This window comes from Piliocolobus tephrosceles, chromosome 2, assembly GCF_002776525.5.
Source record: "Piliocolobus tephrosceles isolate RC106 chromosome 2, ASM277652v3, whole genome shotgun sequence".
NCBI lineage: Eukaryota > Metazoa > Chordata > Mammalia > Primates > Cercopithecidae > Piliocolobus > Piliocolobus tephrosceles.
The window spans coordinates 49,213,166-49,234,777 of record NC_045435.1 but is presented as its reverse complement, the minus strand read 5'-3'; the positions used below and the strand labels follow the sequence as shown (position 1 = coordinate 49,234,777).

The window sequence follows — 21,612 nt, the reverse complement described above, 5'->3', positions numbered from 1 at the left end:
TAATTTTTTTTTTTTTTTTTGAGACAGTCTCGCTCTGTCGCCAGGCTGGAGTGCAGTGGCACCATCTCGGCTCACTGCAACCTCCACCTCACCAGGCTAATTCTGTATTTTTAGTAGAGATGGGGTTTCATCATGTTGGCCAGGTTGGTCTCAAACTCCTGACCAAGTGATCTGTCTGCCTCCACCTGCCAAAGTGCCGGGATTACAGGCATGAGCCACCATGCCCAGCCTTCCTTTTTATACATTAGAAAATACAAAAGTAGGGAGCAATAGGGAGGACTCAGGTTCACTATATTGGTTCAGGAAGGAAGCAATATAATCCACTCATCAAATATTTACTGAGCACCTAGTACATGTCACGTACTATTTGGAAGCATACAAACATAAGGAGCAAAACAAGACAAAAATTCCTTCCCTCCACATCCTCAGTAGTGGAACAAAGACCAAAGATCAACCAACCAACCAACAGTAAGATACAGTGTAGCCGACTGTGGAACCTGCTATGGGGAAAACAGAAACAGGGAAAGACACAGGGAGTGGTAGAGTTGCAGTGGGGGTCAGGGAAGGCCTCTATGATAAGCCAGATCTGAGGCCCACTGGGGTGGGGTGGGGTGAGGAGGGAGGTGTGACCCAGTGGGTCCTGGGGAAGGACTGACCCAAGAGTGAACCAGGAGTGACACCCACCACCACAGACCTTTCAGAACAGTAAAGGGTTAAGAGCAAGCATTCCAGGAAGAAGACTGCCTGGGTTCAAATGCTACCTGGGCAATTACGCGCTATGAGACTTAGGGCAAGCCACTTAACTTCTCTGGGCATCAGTATCCTCAAATGAAAAAAGGGAGCAATAATAACTAGTTTGTAAATTTCAGGGACTTAATGAATGTTACAATACCTGACACACAGCACTAGTCTAAAAAGGTTGGGTATTATTCATGCTTTCTATCCCTTCAGGAGTGCTGTGTTCTCAGAAATTAGCAGGTGACTACTGAGTACCCTGAGTTCCGGCTGAGGCACAGAGAAGCAGGCTTCCAAAGTCCTGAGGCAGTCAGCTCCCATACGCCGATCCAACCACACTGCTTGTATAAGGTTTCAGATGGCTTCATTGCCACAGAATAAATCTTACTAGCTTCTACTCCAGAGAAAACGTTTCTTTACTGGCTTCTACCAGAATCCAGAATCCACACTTTAGAGAGCTGGCACTAATTGTTAAATTTTTTTCCCCAAGAATCACTCAACTGGCAACTTCCTCACTGCTTCATCTTATTCCTAGAAGTAGCTGAGGCTGTGTTCAGACAATCTGGCAATGAAAGAAGCCCATTCTCTCTCTCATAGGAGAGTGCCTGAAGGTGTTTTTCATCCCTTGAGGACCTTAACCAGCCACATGAAATGGGGCTGTCATGTTTCAACCCATCTAATTTTTTTTTTAATTTAAGAAACAGGGTCTGGCTCTGTTGCCCAGGCTAGAGTGCAGTGGTGTGATCATAGTTCACTGCAGCCTGGAAGGTGGGATTACAGGTGTGAGCCACAGCACCCCGCAAATTTTGACAGGCATTATTTGTCTGTGTAACAAGTTTTATAATTTTTACAGCTGACAACATAATTCCACTTTGGAGAACATGTCCAAGGAAGTCAGTGACTCCTTTGCCCCTTCCCCAACGAAAGTAATCTGTACAAAGTGATTCAAGCAGTGTTGCCAATAAAACAGTGATAAATGGAGCTAACCTAAGTGTCTATCAATCACTGGATGATCGAGCAAACAACAGTGTCTCAACCTGACGAAAACCCATGTGACCAACAATAATCCATAAAAATAATAATAACAGCAATCATTTTTGGAACACTGACTATTAATGAGGTAACATACTGGAGGCAGCCAGGCGCAGTGGCCCACACCTATAATCCCAGCACTCATGGGCGGGGGGCCGAGGCGGGAGGATTGTTTGAGCTCAGGAGTTCCAGACCAGCCAAGGCACATAGCGAGACCCTGTCTCTACACAAAATAAATAAAATTAGCCAGCTGTGGTGGCATGCATCTGTGGTCCCAGCTACTTGGGAGTCTGAGGTGGGAGGGTTGCTTGGCCCCCCCGGAGGTCGAGGCTGCAGTGAGCTGTGATCTCACCACTGCACTCTAGGGTGGGCAACAGAGCGAGACTTTGTCTCAAAAAAAAAAAAAAAAAAAAAAGATGTTGGAAGCTATTATATATATTATCTCATTGAAAATTTCTTTGTGAGATAGTTATTTCTGTTTTACAAGTAAGAAAACTGGGGGCTCGGAAAGGTTCAAGTTTGTGTTTCAGGAAATAAAATAATGAAAAACAAATAAAACTACACACAAGAAAGGTTCAAATACTTTTAGAAAGCTGGTATTCAAACTAGTCCATCATGCACCAGATGAGTGACCTTAGACAGGGAACCACTCTGGGCCTCAGTTTTCTCATCTATAAAATGGGGCAATGATACAGCACCCAAATCAAAAGGTTGCTGTGAGAATTAAACTAGTTATCAAATTTAAAGTACTGAGAGTAGTCCTTGGCACCCAATAATAAATGCTATTTTCCCTGCCATTAAGCCACAGACTTCAGTCACATCAATCTACTGCTTTCTCTCTAAACACATCATGTTCTTTCACACCCTTCTTGCCTTTTTCACACATGTTGTTTTTCAAGTCTACCACTGACTCACTGTGACTGCATGCTATTAACGTGAAGCTCCTTAGAGCAGAAATTCCATCTGCAGTTCTTTAGGATATGAAATGCTGTTTTGCTTGATAAATATTAAACCAAGGACCACTGCCTAAAATTGTCATTTTAATAGTTGTACTTACATGACAAAGTTCAGGGTGACCCTTTAAAATGCATTTGGTGCTCCTTTCCTGTTCATTTAAATGCTAACTTCTAAGAAAAACTAAAGGGTTAGAAAGCTTTCTTTCTTTTTTTTTTTTTTTTTGAGACACAAGACATAGTCTCACTGTGTCACCTAGGCTGGAGTGCACCGGCACGATCTCAGCTCACTGCAACCTCCACCTCGCCAGTTCAAGTGATACTCCTGCCTCAACCTCTCAAGTTGCTGGGATTACAGGCATGCACCACCACGCCTGACTAATTTTTGTATTTTTAGTAGAGATGGAATTTCGCCATGTTGGCCAGGCTGGTCTTGAACTCCTGATCTCAAGTGATCTGCCTGCCTTGGCCTCTCAAACTGCTGGGATTACAGGGCCACCACATCTGGCTGGGTTAGGAATCTGTCTTAAAAAAGAAAAGAGAGAGAGAGAAAAAAAAAGGAGGTGGGTGGAGGAAAAATAATAAAAATAAAAAACAAGAAAAGATAAAGCTTTCTCCTTCCCAGTTCGCAGCTTCTCATCCTCCACCTACTCTTTTCTCACCCATCATTTACAATAATACCGACCTCAGGGCAGTTAAAGTAGTCCTTAAATACTGTATAAAATGTAAAGGATTGTTATTGCTGCAAGTAATACCGATCTCGCCTCTGCCGAAGCAATTACTACCAGGCACTTGTCCAACAACATAGACAGACAAGGTTTTTCTGTTCCTTCTCCTGCACACTCCCAGGAAAAATACTGAACTTCACAGATTAGGGACCATACATAATCTCACAACTGGAAAAAGATGGACAACGTCAAAGCTATAAATAAAAATGAGATTAGCAGACAATATGAATTTTGGCATATTCTCAGGGCTTGGGAGATTTCAGAGGTTTGCCAAGAGATAAAAAACGATCAATTCTAGGACACTGGGTTCTCAGAAGCCTATGAAAGTCAGGAAGAAAATGTGCCTTTCAACACTTTGCCTGGGGTAGGTCTCATACCTATGAAAGAGATCTACCGACAGAGCCTATGTCATTTTCTACCCTCATTACTTTCTTCTAGTTCCAGCAAAAATCAGCTAAAATTGGTAGCAGCTGGAAGGCTAACTTAGGAGTCTTCAAAGAGGTGAAAGCAGCTATGTCATTTGGTAAATTTCCTTAGTAATGTTCAGGATTTAGAAGGAACTCCCAGAATCCATCCAACGCTATGAAGATGTTGACTGGAAGGGAAGAAATGAAGGACTGGTAGTGGTAGGGGCAGAGTAGAGAACAGTCCTGCATCTTCTCCCACCAAGTCAGCTTTCATAAAAGGCTTCCTTCCGTTCCATCATTTTTCACAGGGGAGTATGGGAAGGGAATCACACTAATAAAGTGACTCCCTTTGCTCACACAGTGCATATGGCCTGCTCATTCTGGCACAGGGCCACGCAACTCTTTGCCCCTATGTCTTTTGTTGGAAGGCAGGGAGGCTGCTGGGTGAAGCTGGAAGCACCCAGAGAAAAAGGCTGCTTCAGTGCCTTTCTCTACAGTGTTGCAAATACAGCCGTAGTCATGGTAGATGAATTTAGGGAAGAATGGAAGAACAAAATCTCTAAGGTCTCTTAAATTTCCATGAAATCTTATCTGTCTGTACTGGGATTCAGAGACTAAACTGCTTTTCCAATGTTCTAAGCATAAAGTTCTTTGACTTACACTTAAAAATCGGGAAAGATTATATTTATTTAAGATGGTGGTTTCCAAACTTTTAAAAAAGTAGCAGACCACTTGTTTTGTAAATGAAATCTTACACGGAACCTTACTATAGTAAACAGATAGATGGGGGCTCCTCTGGTTGCAGTGAGGGTGAGGGGCCAGGGGCTCTACCCTCTCAGTTTGGGACATAATATGTGTGACTTACTCCCAAACGGTTTAGAAAAAATACATATATATAGTATGTTTACACATATGGAGAAAACAGTGGTTCTCAAAGTGGGACCCCTGAAGGGGCATGAGCATCACTTGGGAACTTGTTTCTAAAAATAAAAATTCTCGGACCCGTCTTCAAACCTATTAAATCAACTGTCTGGGGTAGGGCCCAGGAGTCTGTGTTTTAACCTGAGACTTCCTGGTTGCTCAGATACACGCTAAAGTTTGAAAACCACTGATACAGAAAGAATGAGAAAAGAAATATGGTGAAATGCTAACACTGGCGAATCTGGGAAAAGGGCATAGGGAGTTTTCTGTATTATTCTTGAAACTTTTCTCTAAGTTTGAAATTACTTCAAAATAAAAATTAACAACAACAAAATTACCCTGGGACAATAAGCGTGGAGATGTGGAGAGGGGACCTGGGAGGTAGGGAGGCAAATCACGAGGTGAGTGCAGGAACCACTTATGAGGTGATGTGATTTACAACTAAGACTGTAGCAGCTCCAGCGCCGAGTGAGAACAGGATAGCTGCAGTCTTCAAATATAAATCTCTTTCTTGCAGAACATCTGGGCAGCAACCATACTAACCTGAATAGGAGAGTCCAGCAATCTCTATGAAGAGGTCTTCTTCAGAAAAGCTTTCGGGGAGCATGAGGAAAGCAGTGGTCACAGCACTCTTCAGATTTCTATCAAGGGCTGATCTAAGAGTGACATCCTCGTTCATTGAGATAATTTTCACCTGAAAGAGGCAGAACATTGGGAAGAAAAGCATTGCTCAAGCATGGGTTACACAGCCACTGGAACTATCTCAAACTCTTCCCACTGAAGATCTTGGAATATTGGTTCAGGTGACACAAAATTGTTCCTCTAATAAGTAATCCCAGAATCTCCTTGTTTTATGCCAACGTCAAAGAAATCATATGACACAGGAAAGGATCAAAATGCCAAAGAAAACAAATATTCTTCTTACATGAGGAAACGCATTATAGGTTTAGAAAAAGAGTAAAAGTCCTTTGGAAACTGTAGTATTTTTAAATTTATAATCTCACTATCGTCACTTAATTTTTTAGTCGACAGAGGCATTTTACCTCTTTATTTAGACCTCATCTGTAATCTTGGACCACATCTAGCATAGGAAGTTCATGCTCTATTTCACAATCTCTAGATACATTGATTTTGAACTTGACTAAGGAAAAATGAAAGAAAACTAGCTACAGTAGAAAAAGAATGGATTTTAGAGATAGGTATGGGCTCAAGTCCAGGTACTTACCAGCTATGTGAGTTTGGGCAAATGATTTGCATCAAAGAACTGTCACAAAGATTGACTATAATAATAAATGTAAAGTGCCTAGAATTAGTATTCTGCTTTGCACAGAAAGAATTTTTCTCCTCAATAAAGAGTAGAAGCTTCCATCTGAGAGTTTCTGCAAATCCATTAAAATACAAAGAGTGACTGGGAGTGGTGGCTCACACCTGTAATCTCAGCACTTTGGGAGGCCAAAGCAGGGGGATCATGAGACCAGCCTGGGCAACACAGTGAGACCCCATCTCTATAAAACAAAACCCAAAAAAACAAACACCTAGCCAGGCATAGTGATGCACATGTGGTGGTCCCAGATACTTAGAAGGCTGAGGTAGGAAGACAGCTTCAGTCCAGGTGGTTAAGGCTGCAGTGGGTGGCAGCGAGCCATGATCATGACACTGCACGCCAGTCTGAAAGACACAGTGAGATTCTGTCTCAAAAAAAAAAAAAACAACAACAATACTAAGAGCTCCAGTCTGCACTGTAGTTAAGATTCTTACTTCTGAAGACTGTAGTATAGTTAAGAGATGTGTTCAAATCCCAGCTCCATCTCCTACTAGCTCTGTGACTATGGGCATAATTCCTTATCAGTAAAATGGGGTAAATAACAGAATCAAGCTCATAAGGCTGCTAGAAAAATCAAGTGAGTTACTGCACACAAACCCTTCAGTGAAATGAGCTTCCTTGTGTGCGCTTCTCAGTGCACAAGGCAAGAGCTTCTCTGGGCCGGGGTTCTCATCTTTAGCTAGCATTAGCATCACCTGGAGGACTCATTAAAACGTGTGTTATCAGATGCAACTCCCAGAGTTCTGTTTCAGGAGGCCTGGGTGAGGGCTGAAAAATGTGCATTTCTAACAAGTTCTTAATGCCCAAGGACCACATTTTGAGAATGACTGCTCTAAGGTGTACACTTACCGCTGTCAAATTGCTCTTCAGAGTGGTTATACCAATTTACACTCCCACCATAATCTTTTTAAAACATCATACTGTTTCTGACTGACTTTCTACACAAAGGAAAGAGTCTAGAAGTCCCTAATAAGGACTCCCATATGTCTAAAATGTATCTACCATCTCTAAATCATTTGGTACTATTGACATATTTTTCACCTATTCTAGAAAACAGGGCATAAGTTGCCTTTTGTTTGTCAAATACAGATAATTTTTGACAAAATTAAGATGGCACATAAAAGATACACGATGCGAAACTACAAAATAAATATTAGAAAGCAAGGAAAGAAGGGAATGCTGCAGTATCCCAAGGCATAGTTTATTCTCTTCTAATTGTAAAAAACAGCATTATAAAACATGTAACTACTATTTTATAAATCAGGCTTCAGAATCTAAATTCTTTTACCTTTTTTCCCTACTTTTTTCTAAGGGAATATTTATAACATACAAACATCATATATGGTAGGTACGCCACTTGATTCAGTATCACCCCCTCCTCCCTTACAATTCTGAGAACTTAATGGACCTTAATTAAGCCTTTCAGCCCTTAGGTGAGTTCAGCATTACTGCAATCATCTGCAGAGAGTAACCCATGACCAGCCAGGAACATGACTTCCCTACAGTTGCATAATGAATTGACAACAAAAATCAGGATCACACCCTTTTACTTGGCAAATTCAGCTCTGAATATTCTGAATTATTCTCATGCATTGATTTATGGTTCTATTCTGGTTAACTTATTTTGAAAGATGATTAAAACAAATTTTAAGGTCCTATAAAAACACTTATGCTTATTCCTTGAATAACTTTCCTAAACCTTATACAGTTGGCTTTTCATATCTGTGGGTTCTGCACCCATGGATTCAACCATTCACAGATGGGAAACATTCAGGGAAAAAAGAAAATCCACAAACTTCCAAAAAGCAAATGTAGAATTTGCCGCCATAGGCCAATTAGTATGTTGAAGGCAGGTGAATGACGTGATGTGTAAGCACAGTATTAGGTATTACTAGTCATCTAGAGATGCTCTAAAATACAGAGGAGGATGTGCATAAGTTATATGCTAATACTAGGCCATTTTATATCAGAGATGCGAATCTGAGGGTGGGGGCAGGTCCTAAAACCAATCCCCATAGACACCAAGGGATGGCTGTATTCCATACTGAATTATTAATCTAGGAGGGCAACTGCCTCCTCTTACTGACAGAAAACTTAGGCCCAGAGGGGGTTAAACGATTTCTCCAAGAGACGTAGTGGCAAACTGGATCAGGATCCAGTCCCAGGATTCACCCAGTGCTCTTTCCACAACTCTGTGATGTCTCTCTACTTCCACATTCCCGTTCTTCATCCCCATTCATCACACATCCTTCTCAATAATTCTTCACCTCTCTGTTTTTAATGGCTTAGAAACCTAGTGAAATTAGGAGTTATTTTGAGACGCTAACAACTCAAAGATGCAAAGAAAAGACTAAATTTGGCGAAATTTTCCTAGTTACCAAAATACCACTTGTTCTCCAAGGAAGTTGTTCTACCTAGGCTGTAAGAAAGCAGTCTGTTTGCTATTTAAGGTTAAGAGGGTGAAAATAAAAGCATCCTTACTCAAAGGAAAAATGTCAATTCGGAAGATTCTGCTACTGTGCTGATCTGGTTCTTCAACGAAAGGTGAACTAGGAACTTGTCTCAGCAGCACTGTTATTTGTTGTTCAGAGTGAAAAGCCAGTGAACTCTTGGGACACTGCCAGAGAGGCCTGGGAAAAGAAGAAAGTGCTCAGATTTGTGAATAGCTGTTTGTATCTTACTGGGAATGCCCCAACCTGAACTGCATAGATAACATTAGCACGACTGCCAGGGAGGAAAATCTTTACTGGAGAGAAAGGGGCATTGCTTAAAGGGACTTTCAAAGGAGAGATTTGTGAGTACCTTTCAAGACAGGAAAAAAGAGAAAGTCACATGTGGGCTCCTCTAAAACTGTCACAAGGAGAGACTACTTGAATTGTAAAGAGTGAAATTTTAATCACAAAGACCACAGCTCTACCTACTGTTCAAATACTCAACCGCCCACCAGAACTGTTCCATTCCAAACGACCAGGAGGTTTAACTCTTCTAAATAGTCATTGCTTAAGGATGAAGAAGAAACACTGAACATTACAGCTGGATGAAACCTTACTCAATATCTACCTGCTGGACTCTGGGCTCTCTGAGGACAAGCAACATGTTATCATTTTTAAAAATTCCTTTGGCATACAGAGAAGAAACAGTTGTCTTTTGAATAAAGAAATGAATGGCTCAATCTGTGCATTTCAGACGCTAGCAGCCCAAACATTTGCTTATAGCAGGGCAGAGCCAAAACTAGTAAGCCAAGTTTTCCAACTCCCAGTTTAGGGATCTTTTATACCACTGGGGGTTTTCCAACCCACACAAAAAAATTAATCAATAAAGCTACAATACAGTGATGGCTGCACTCTGTGAATATAGTAAAAATCATTGAATTGTACTCTTTAAATGGTTGAGTTGTATGGTATGTGAATTTTATCTCAATAAAGCTGTTATCAAAAAATAGGCCATACATGGGGGCTCACACCTGTAATCCCAGCACTTTGAGAGGTTGAGGCAGGTGGATCCCTTCAGCCAAGGAGTTCAAGACCAATGTGGGCAACATGGCAAAACCCCATCTTCACAAAAAAAAAATACAAAAATTAGCTGGGCATGGTGGCATGTGCCTATAGTTCCAGCTATTCAGGAGGCTGAGATGGGAGGATTGGTTGAGCCCGGGAGGTCGAGTAAACCGTGTTCATGCCACTCCACTTCAGCCTAAGTGACAAAGCAACACCCTGTCTCAAAAATAAAATTGAAATTAAATAAAGCCACATTACTAAAAGGCAAAACATATCACAACGAATACATTAAATTAAAATCCTCTTAACAAGGTGGCAAAAAAACCACTGCATGTCAATATAAATGCCTTAAAAACTCAAGCACAATTATCTATACACTAAAAACAATGTAAAATACAAAAATCCAAAATTATGTTAATTAGGAAAATAACTATTAATTATTACTTGAGAGGTTTCTTGGCTTAAAAAAAGATTGGTCACAATGCTATATTAAACACTTTAAATTCCATGGTTTTTTACTTGGGAAAATATTAAACTCAGAAACTTAAGGTTGTACTGAAAATAAAATTAGGGTATTACATCAATTATGAGATAAGTTAATGGTAAAGTATCATAAAAATTTAACTTACTCTCAACTTCTCCCAGAAAGTCCATCTTTTTAAGCAAGATACTCATATATATATTTGGAGACAGGGTCTTGCTCTGTCGCTCAGGTTGGAGTACAGTGGCACGATCTTGACTCACTGCAACCTCCACCTCCTGGGTTCAAGTGATTCTCCTGACTCAGCCTCCCTAGTAGCTGAGATTACAGGTGTGTGCCACCATGCCTGGCTAATTTTTCCATTATGTAGTAGAGACGGGGTTTCGCCATGTTGGCCAGGCTGGTCTTGAACTCCTGACCTCGGGTGATTCCCCAACCTCGGCCTCCCAAAGTGCTAAGATTACAGGCGTGAGCCACCGCACCTGGTCTATTTCCTTTTAAAGACTTAAATTGTTAGTGATTGAGAAATTCTATTTCAATTTGTAAGATGCAAGACAATTCTGGGGCTTTAGACAACATAATTTAATGTGACTCCTTTTAAAACATATAAAGATAAAGAATTCATACTCATATTCTCATAATTCTTTCTTAAGATATTTACCCAACTTTCTTGTCCAAAATACTACCACTCTCTTTTCATTAGATTTGTTTACCAAGTCTGATTAATATTTGCTGCCACCTAGAGGTGGCAGTTTGCTTAAAATCATTATCATTATAGGTGGTAGTTTGTTTAAAAATCTTTATCATTCTGGTTAACAGTGATTTCCACATGTTGAAAACTGGGAGCAAGGTGGAAAAGGGAGTTAATTTGCCCATTTATCATTCTCAATTAAAAAAAATATGTTCAACACTTTCAAATGATTTTATGATACCCTAATTTTCTTGTGCTAGAAGCACAAAAAGCCTTAGAAAATAATCATTGATATCAGTAACATTTTCTTCTCCAAGTCAGCTGAGAAATGCAGAGTTTTGCATGATATGAGCATGGCTGCTACTACTTGTCTTGAATTGCTGTTTTTGTTTTACAAGGATATAATAGTTAGATAAAACCTGAGGTCATTTCCAGTGCTTACATTCTGAGATTTCATGGCATTTCAGGTTTCTAAAGACTTTTTTAAAATTTTGAAATATTCTAAACATGAAGTATAATGCAAAGAATAATACAACATTTTAACATTCAATTTTTATCTCAAAATAACTGAGATAAGCAAAGGCACAGAGAGAAGGGAAAGACCATTTTCTGAGTGTCTACTAAGTACCAGGCATTTCAGAACCCTCTGAGGTCAGCGTCATCAGACTCATCTACAGATGCAAACACCCTGAGGCTTAGGGAGACTGCCAGTGGTGCAAGGTCACAATATTAGCAAGCATCAGAGCTGGGATCCTAACCCTACATCTGTTGGATTCTGCAACACTGCGTTCTTCCCAGCACTACTACTCTGCTTGCAATATTCCTTTTCTTTTTTTTTTTGAGACTAGGTCTCACTCTGTCACCTAGGCTGGAGTGCAGACTGCAATGGCATAATCTCAGCTCACCTCTGCCTCCCAGGTTCCAGCCATTCTCCTGCCTCAGCAGCCCGAGTAGTTGGAATTACAGGGGCATGCCGCAACCCCCAATTAATTATTGTATTTTTAGTAGAGATGGGGTTTTTCCATGTTGTCCAGGCTGTTCTCGAACTCCTGGCCTCAAGCGATCTGTCTGCCTCAGCCTCCCAAAGTGCTGGGATTACAGGCATGAGTCATGGCACCCGGCCCTGCTTCCAATTTTCAACACCTTTGTGGACCTTTATTCTACAGATAAATTAACTGAAGTTCAGAAAGATAAAACAAGATGCCCAAGTTTATGTAACAGCTAATGGGTGGCAGGACTGTATATGACTCAAGGCTTCTAATTTGATGTCCATCAAGCTACATATTTTGTTTTTGTTTGTTTTGAGACAGAGTCTCGCTTTGTCACCCAGGCTGGAGTGCAGTAGTGCAATTTCAGCTCACTGCAACCTCCACTTTCTGGGTTCAAGCGGTTCTTCTGCCTCAGCCTCCCGAGTGGCTGGGATTACCAGCGTGCGCCACCATGCCCGACTAATTTTTGTATTTTTAGAAGAGATGGGGTTTCAATATGATGGCCAGGCTGGTCTCGAACTCCTGACCTCAAGTGATCCACTCACCTCGGCCTCCCAAAGTGCTGAGATTACAGGCGTGAGCCACTGTGCTTGGCCCATCTTTTGCATATTAAAAAAAAAAAAAAAAAAAAAACCCTTGGAAATAAAATATTTACAAATTTCCAATTGCTCAATTATGAGCTTTACTAGTCATCCAACTTAGAAATGAGAAATTTATCTGTATAGATAAGAAATTTCAGTAAGCCTATCATTTCTGGACTTTAAAAATGTTTTTAATTAAAGTAAAAGCTACAGTGAAGTGCACAGATTTTAAGGGTATGTTTGATAAATTTGTCCATGCATATACCTGTGTAACCCCTGCCCGGATCAAGTGTTTCTGGACATTTTAAGGAGCTACACTATAAAACTGTAAGCCCAGGTGCAAGGCAGGAGAATCCTGACAGCCCATGCACATCAATAAAGAGATGTTTATGACACAAATCAGTGAGCTAAGGCTATGGAAATCTGTCATTTTTCCCGTGGATAGCTACAGAAGCAGCACATCGCTGTTGGGGGAGACACTCGAGAACAATCCATCGCCCTCTTGTGGAGCCTGGGACCCTCTCACACACAATGAAAATCTTCCTTATAGTAGGAAGTGCGAGATTAGCAACTGTAACTGTTTAACATAGTTCTCAAACTGTGGAAAGACCCCTTCTCAGAATACAGACTGATTATCTGAAAAATAAAAAAAAAAGAAGAAAGGTGACATTGCAAATACTTGTTAAAAGTTTAAGTTCTCTCCCACTTTTTTTTTTCCTGTTTTGTGTTTGTTTCTTGTTTCTACTAAAGCCCAAGGAGAAGTCTACTCCCCATAGCCTCTCTACCTGTGTCCCAAAAGAGCTAAGACAATAGAGAAGGCATCACCACTGGCCTGAGAAAGAGAATAAAAGGGATGGGAACGCCAGTCCCTTCGAATGACTACTTAGTGCATTCATTTACTCAAAGGTTACTTAAGCATCCCACGACCCAGGGACTGCCCTTTGGATGCATTAGTGGACAAACAGTGCCTCCGTGGTACATGTCCTAGGAGACAAGGTGACTGAGTGGTGCTGAGGAAGGCTCCACTGAGGCATTAGGCACCTCCTCTGCCACCCTCCCGCCGCCCAAATGGGTCAACTTGGAGCCCAATCCAGTCACTGGAGAATCTTGAATGGAAGGGCAGCAGGAGGGAGAGTGGACTGCGATCCGGCTTCTACTCCCAGCACTTCTGACTCCAAATGTGGGTGTCACACTAACCAATTATCCAGCCCTCCAGACATCAACTGACTGTCCTACAACTAAATTCGATTCTGACCCTAGCTACCTGGAGTCAGAGTCAGATCCCACAGGTTACAGGCTCAGTTCCACAAGCCTCCCCCACTTCAGACACCAATCGTAAGTCTAGGTTGCCTGTACTCTGATCGTTTACTAGAAAGGGATGGGGGCTACTTCCCCTTTCCTCTGGTTTCGTAATTTGCTAGAATGGCTCACAGAGCTCAGGAAGGCATATTTTTTTTTTTTAGATGGAGTCTCACTCTGTCACCCAGGCTGGGGTGCAGTGGCATGATCTCGGCTCATTGCCACTTCCATCTCCCAGGTTCACGTGATCCTCCTGCCTCAGCCTCCTCCAGTAGCCGGGGTTGCAGGCATGCACCACCACGGCCAGCTAACTTTTTTGTATTTTAGTAGAGATGGGATTTCACCACGCTGGCCACACTGGTCTTAAACTCCTGACCTCAAATGATCCACCCATCTTGGCCTCCCAAAGTACTGGGATTACAGGTGTGAGCCACCGTGCCCAGCCAGGAAGGCACTTTACTCGCATGTACTTGGTTATTATAAAGGACACAACTCAGGAACCACCAAATGGAAGAGATGCTTGGTAAGATACGGGGTAGCAGAAGGGTGTGGAGCTCCACATCTCCGGGCACACCACCCTCCCAGCACCTTGATGTGCTTACCAACCCAGAAATTCTCAGAACCCCTTTGTTTTTTTATGGAGGTTCCACTGCCTATGCATGACTGATTAAATCACTGGCCATTGGTGATTGGCCCAATCTCCAGCCCTTCTCCCCTCTGTGAAGGTGGGAGTGGGGAGCCTGAAAGGTCCAGCCTCTCATCACATGGCTGGCTCCCTGGCAACCAACCCTATCCTGAATCCTTCTAGGGGCCTATCAAGAGTCACTTTATTAGTATAAACTCAGATACGACTGAAAGGAACTTGTTATGAATAATAAAAGACATTCTCATCCCTATCACTCAGATATTCCAAGGGTTTTAGGACCTCTGAACCAGGAGCCCAAGGAGAATACCAAATACATATTTCTTCTTATATCACAATATCACAAGAGAATATGTGGATATTATTTGGCAATAAATTTTATAGGGAATAGGAAGAGTCAGAAACTCATTTCTATTTCCAGAGTTCCATCTCACTGCAATCACAATGATCAAAGTAAGGTTAGGCTCAGAGAAGAAAGGTATCCCTAACTATGTAGCCTGTAAAACACTCACCGGTTTTTGGAGTCGTCCAGCAATGTATAAGTTATTCCAGTTGAGGAGATCTTCAATCAGAATATTAGTGCTAATAACTCCATATTTGATAAGCTGAAGGGAAAAATGGCACAAAAAGGAGTAAAATACCATGATATTGCTTATACAAGTACAAAATATAAGGAAATATATAAAATTCTTGATCAGAGCAGTACCTTGATTCCAAAGCCACTCAAAACGCCTGCCTGGTGAAAACACACATCTCCACCAAAACCTTTGAAAGGTTTAGTGCCCAAGACTGATTTAGCCGCTAGGGTGTCTAAGGCGAGGTTGAAACTGCCTTCACAGGATTATAATAGTAAGAGAAGTCCAGCGTGGCTGACTCCATCTTGCTGCCAGCCTCACAGGCTGGCTATCCAAGCTCATGCCTGGGCGTAGGTCAAGCCAACCAAGGGGGAGGAATATAGTTTATAGTTTAATTTTGAAGCAAGGATGACAATAGTCCCTCCCTAAAACTGTTTCCCTCCCCAGTCCAGAGCTGAAATCACCTTTGTAAAACTAATGAAAGTCCACAAGATTAGGGTTATGGGAAGAGCCTGAATTCTGCTAAAATGTTGGCATAGCTTCTATGATGTCTTACTGCTCAGGAGACATGTGTCCAGAGGTCACAAGACTTGTGAATTCTCCAATTAATCCTATAGATAACATCACTACTGGAGAACCTAAGATTGGTCTTTTGAGATGTTTTCAGGCATTTGCATTCTGGCAACCGACTGACCCCACCCAGAACCACCATGACTCAACACTCAATTGGTCCCGCTGCCCCTCCCCAACCAAAAGGCCCACTCCGCCCATGAGGACTGTTTTCCACACCTGTATGATCGCATCCCCAACCAATCAGCAGCACCCATTCCCTAGTCCCCTGCTCACCAAACTACCCTTCAAAACCCCTAACTTCCGAGCTTTCAGGGAGAGTGATTTGAGTGACAACGCCAGTTCTCCTGTGTGCCCAGCCTCACGTTAATGTTAAACTCTTTTTTTTTTTTTTTTGAGATGGAATCTCACTCTGTCACCTGGAGTGCAGTGGTGCAATCTCAGCTCACCACAACCTCTGCCTCCTGGGTTCAAGCCATTCTTGCACCTCAGCCTCTTGAGTAGCTGGGATTACAGGTGCGGGGGTACCATGTCTGGCTAATTTTTTGTATTTTTAGTAGAGACAGGGTTTCATTATGTTGGCCAGGCTGGTCTTGAATTCCTGACCTCAGGTGATCCACCCACCTCGGCCTCCCAAAGTGCTGGGATTACAGGCGTGAGCCACCGCGCCTGGCCTAATTAAACTCTTTACTGCAATACCACAGTCACAGTGCCTGTCCATGTGACAGGCAGGAAGAACCTACCAGGCAATTACAAAGTGACCATTATTTCAACTTAGGTCCATGTGATGTTAAAGATGGAATGGCTCTTAGATGCTATCTAGTATTGGTCCTCAGTGGATTGGGAGTAAAAAAAAACTGGTCCTTCCCCAAAGCCAGTTTGAGAAGTGATAATTTAGTTCATATTCTTCATTTGAGAAATAAAAAACCTACAGCTCAGAGAGAACAAATGACATGCTCAAGGTGGCACCAGTAGTAGCAGAGTCAAAACTAGGTCCCAGAATTGCAGTCTGGTCTTCCAATGCTCTTTTCATTACAAAGTACAAGAAATTTTCCTTTAATTAAAAGTTTTCACTGACATCATTTACATAGTGAATTTCTTTTTTGCTATTGACTGTTTCAAACACTTCTTTTTTTTTTTTTTTTTTTATGAGACAGAGTCTTGCTCTGTCGCCCAGGCTGGAGTGCAGTGGCCGGATCTCAGCTCACTGCAAGCTCCGCCTCCCGGGTTCACGCCATTCTCCTGTCTCAGCCTCCTGAGTAGCTGGGACTACAGGCGCCCACCGCCACGCCCGGCTAGATTTTTGTATTTTTAGTAGAGATGGGGTTTCACCGTGTTAGCCAGGATGGTCTCGATCTCCTGACCTCGTGATCTGCCCGTCTCGGCCTCCCAAAGTGCTGGGATTACAGGCTTGAGCCACCGCGCCCGGCCTTCAAACACTTCTATAATTACAAAGCAACATCCAAAAATAAAACTTCTTTATTCATGCTAAAAAAAGAAATTATAGTTCAGCCCATTTCTTTTTCTTTTCTTTTTTTTTTTGAGACAGAGTCTTACTCTGTTGCCCATGCTGGAGTGCAGTGGCATGATTTTGCTCACTGCAGCCCTGACCTCCCTGGGCTCCAGTGATCCTCCCACCTCAGTCTCCAGAGTAGCTGGAACCACAGGCATGCACTATTATGCCCGACTAATTTTTGTATTTTTTTTTGTAGAGACAGGGTTTCACCATGTTGCCCAAGCTGGTCTTGCAATCCACCCACCTTGGCCTCCCAAAGTGCTAGGATTACAGGCATGAGCTGCCGTGCCCGGACAGTTAAGCCCATTTCAATAATAATTTGCATAAATCCTGTAGATTTCCCAGGTTACAAAGTCCCATTTGCATAAACAAGTATCTTCAGACCCACTTTGCTGAACTTCAGTATCCAAACAGCCTTCTCAAGCTGTAAATATATAAAAAGCAGCTAAAAATTGTCAACTAAAAAGTATGGTCTTTTGGCATACAATTATATCCAAACATTTAGTTACTGGAACTTATAATTTTGCTTGAAAATTACTAATTAGAGATAGGTTTGGCATATTAACTGTGGAGAAAGAAGAAAGCTAAGTGTTCTGCATGACTCAAGTGGATACAGAAGGCTGTACTGAGTGTCAGCCTTTTTCCCCCCAACTCCAGCAGCAGCACTGCAGAAAGCCCTTCTAGCTGCAGTCAAGTAACCACTGGGAGGTAACAGAAACACCATGGGCCTGGCAGTCAGGGGACCTGTTGCAAACTAGTTGCACGACCTTATGGAAGTAATTTCCTCTCTTTGAACTTCAGTTTCCTCAACTGCAAAATACAGGCAAAGCAGGGCTGGATCTCAACCAGAAAAGCAAATATAAGGCCCAAGGGATATGCAGACATCACCAGTCAATCACAACACTCACTCCTTAGCCAAGTTCAGATAGACTTTCAAATCCTTCTCAAGTCAGTACTCCAACCTCCTGCCCTTTAAAGCGTGGGCCTTTGACCAGTGGCACCAGCATCACCTGGGAGCTTATAACAAACGTAGAATCATGCCTATAATCCCAGCACTTTGGGAGGCCAAGGTGGGTGGATCACCTGAGGTCAGGAGTTCGCAAACAGCCTGGCCAACACGGTGAAACCCCACTCTACTAAAAATACAAAAAATTAGCCAGGCATGATTACAGTAGCGGGCGCTGTAATCCCAGCTACTCGGGAGGCTAAGGCAGGAGAATCCTTGAACCTGGGAGGTGGAGCTTGCAATGAGCGGAGATTGCACCATTGCACTCCAGCCTGGGCAACAAGAGCAAAACTCCATCTCAGAAAAAAGAAAAAAAAGCAGAATCTTGGTGGGGCATGGTGGCTCACACCTGTAATCCCAGTACTTTGGGAGGCCAAGATGGTCAGATTGTTTAGGATCAGGAGTTCGAGACCTGCCTAGGCAACATGGCAAAACCCTGTCTCTACAAAAAATACAACAATTAGCCAGGCATGGTGGTATGTGCCTGTAGTCCCAGCTACTTGGGAGGCTGAGGCAGGTAGATGGCTTGAGCCCAGGAGGCAGAGGTTGCAGTGAGCCAAGACAGCGCCACTGTAATCCAGCCTGGGTGACAGAGCCAGACTCTGTTTCAAAAAAAGAAAAAAAAAAAAAAAAAAAAAAAGCAGAATCTCAGGTTCCATCTCAGACCAACAGAGTCAGGATCTGCATTTAAATGGGATCTCCAGGTGGTTCGATGCCTGTCAAAGTTTGACTGCTCTGAGCAATGAGTGGCAGAGCTGCCACAGCAAGTAAAACCCATATGTCGTCCCTGGCCCAGGGAAGCTCTAGGAAGTATCTGATTTAGACCCCTACTGATCCTTGAAGGTTGGGGTTCTGCTTAGCTCTTGACGGCTCTCTTGGAGACTGGGATGCTTCAACTGAAAGACAGTTCAGCAAAGTTCCTGCTGTCAGATGACCCACCAGCAGGAATCCATGCAACTTACCTGCTCTCCAACACCCACTGTCAAATTCCACCCATCTCCTAGCACCAAGAGGTTCCTGTCTATCACCTGACACACATGCTCCCAATCACCTGTGTTATCTTCTTCACTTCCAACTTCTTTCTGGGGGTATCTGCCCCTCTTTCTAGATAAAATCAGTCTCCAATCTGACCCTAAAATGGCCTGCCTATTCCTCCCACTGACCAGACCAATGATTCCACACCAGCAGCTTCAGCACTGCTTGGAAAGGTGTTAAGGGATGCAAATCTTCAATCCCCACCCAAGACCTAGTGATCAGAACTCTAGGGGTGGGGCCCAGCAATCTGTGTGTCCAACAGACACACAACCTATGGGATTCTGATGTACACTAAAACTTGAGAACCACTTGGCCAAAGACAAAAAAAATAAAGTCAGTCTGGCCGGGCTCAGTGGCTCACGCCTGCAATTCCAGCACTTTGGGAGGCTGAGTCGGGCAGATCTTCTGAGGTCAGGAGTTCAAGACCAGCCTGGCCAACATGGTGAAGCCCTGTCTCTACTAAAAGGTGGCACACCCCTATAATCCCAGCTAACTGGGAGGCTGAGGCAGGAGAATTACTTGAACCTGCGAGGCAGAGGTTGCAGTGAGCCAAGATCACACCACTGCACTAAAGCTTGCGCAACAAGAGCAAAACTCCATCTCAAAAAATAAAAAAAATTAAAAAAGTCAGTCACACCCAACCACCTCCTCACACTGCAATCACAGTTAATGGGAGATGAGGAAGAACTCCAGTCCCTGCTCTGTCCCCAAGTTCAAGACGTCTGGCAGGAGTGTGAATGTTCCCTGATTATAAGAACATACATACTATAAAAACATACTATTTCCTGACTATAACAACATCCAGCAGGAGTGTGAATGTCTCCTGACTACAAGAACATACGTATTTAGTGGCGCTCTAATAATCCAGGTTAGTAACCAGCCAAGTTAAGACAAAGGCCAGCAGTCACTTACCCTACCATCACACATGATCAATGAATTGTAGTAAACTCCAGCGCCATAGTTATTCTGGATAGATGTGATCATCTTGGGCCCTAAAACTTTTAGGAAAGAGTAGTGTCTCCAATTTTTCTTCAGGTTCTTTGAATGCCACGCGACAGGGTCATCTACTGTGAACACAAAGTCCAGCATAGCATTCTGCGGAGTGAAGAAAAAACAATAATTTCAGTATTAATTCCTAGAAAGGCAGCAAGAGAGCATGGAAAAGCTCTAACATATTATGCAATTATGATCAATAGTCAGAAGGCCTGGTGCTGTCATCAGAAATGTGAGCGAGTCTCTGGAACCAATTTGAGCTTCATTTTATCAATGTAATAACAGCAAACACTTCTTTAACATGTATTGTTGTGCCAGCATTCTTTAAACACTTGATGGATAACATACGCAGTCACTCCATTTATCCTCAACACAACCCTACAAGGTAGCTACTGCTATTATCTCAATTTTATAAGAAACCAACGCACAGGGGATGATGCTCTTCGCCCAAGGACACAGAGCTTGTGGGTGGCAGACCTAAGTGGTCTGGCTCCAAACTGTGTGTGCTGTACCACTGCACTACACTGCCTTTCACAAATGTAGCTAAATGTGCTCCGCTTTTCTTCCAGATCAAATTAGCACCATCTGGATAAACTCTATGAAATATTTTATAAAAGGAAGTCAGTTATTTTATCTCTTACCCATTCACCAACCACTCATTGAGTACTTATAATGAGCTCTGACAGGCCCTAGGGTAGAAGTATAGAGCTCAGAGTCTACTGGAGAGAATAAACAAATTATCACTACATTGACTTCACAGAGGAATGCAAAATGTACTAACTGCACTCAGAATTGGGATCAGACCAGGAGCACAGGAGGGAGAAATTCTCCTAGAGATGACAAACCTGAGACTTGAAGGACATGTGAGTTAAACAGACTTGCTGGAAGCACTTGGGGGAGCACAGGGAAGGGTAGGGAGCCATGTTGGAGGAAAGTGCTCTGTGGATATGGGAGCCGGCATGTTCTGGAAGCTGCCGTTAGATATGAATGAAATAGAACACATTTATGTGGTGGAAGATGAGATCAGAAAGGGAGGCTGTTTGCCACACTAGAAAATTTTCCTGCAGAAGAGCTGACTGGAGAGAAGAGGGACTAAGGGAGTGGGGGGAATTAGATCTGAAGCCACGGCAAGATTCCAGGTAAGAAATGAAATTATATTAGCTAAGGCACTAAGGATGCGGACTGATGTGAGAGAGATTTAGGTGTTGGAATCTACAACTTGTTCACTTGAATGTAAAGAATCAAAAGTGAGGGAATGGGAAGGAAGGACCTTGTCTTGCAGGAAGTTCCAGGTCTACTCAAAGGAAAACCTCCATGGCAGAATGCAGAGGTCGCCATCAGGAGGCTAACGCCTGCTCTACCACAGTGTGACTCTACAGACCACTGGGGACACTTAGGATTTGGTGGCGAGGCGGGTATGGAATAAACATGTTTTTTAAAAATGTGTAATTATGTTAAGGTATATTCAGAAAAAATAACTAGCCTGTAATAACATAATTTCTCATATGCTGCCAATTTAAAGAAAAATATTAAATAGTAGTATAAGTGGGAAACAGAGAAAATCCAAGCAACAGTATAGACGGCCTCACCAGGAAGTGAACAGGCAGGATGTTAATCAGAAGACAGACTACAGTCA

At 42.6% G+C, this 21,612-nt stretch overlaps 1 protein-coding gene across 3 annotated transcripts in view; it reads right to left on the bottom strand.

Annotated features, from left to right (window-relative positions):
- Positions 1-21,612, bottom strand: part of TAMM41 (TAM41 mitochondrial translocator assembly and maintenance homolog) — a 59,132-nt gene that overhangs the window by 36,347 nt on the left and 1,173 nt on the right. For 2 of the 3 annotated variants that reach the window (XM_023218419.1, XM_023218418.1), the window contains exons 2-4: positions 19,896-20,078; positions 14,794-14,886; positions 5,320-5,470 (exon numbers count right to left, since the gene is read on the bottom strand). In XM_023218419.1, coding sequence (XP_023074187.1) covers positions 5,320-5,470; positions 14,794-14,886; positions 19,896-20,078 — 427 coding nt within the window. Of the gene's footprint in view, positions 1-5,319; positions 5,471-8,581; positions 8,731-14,793; positions 14,887-19,895; positions 20,079-21,612 lie in introns of all 3 variants that reach the window. The other variant, XM_023218420.1, reaches the window with a different exon arrangement.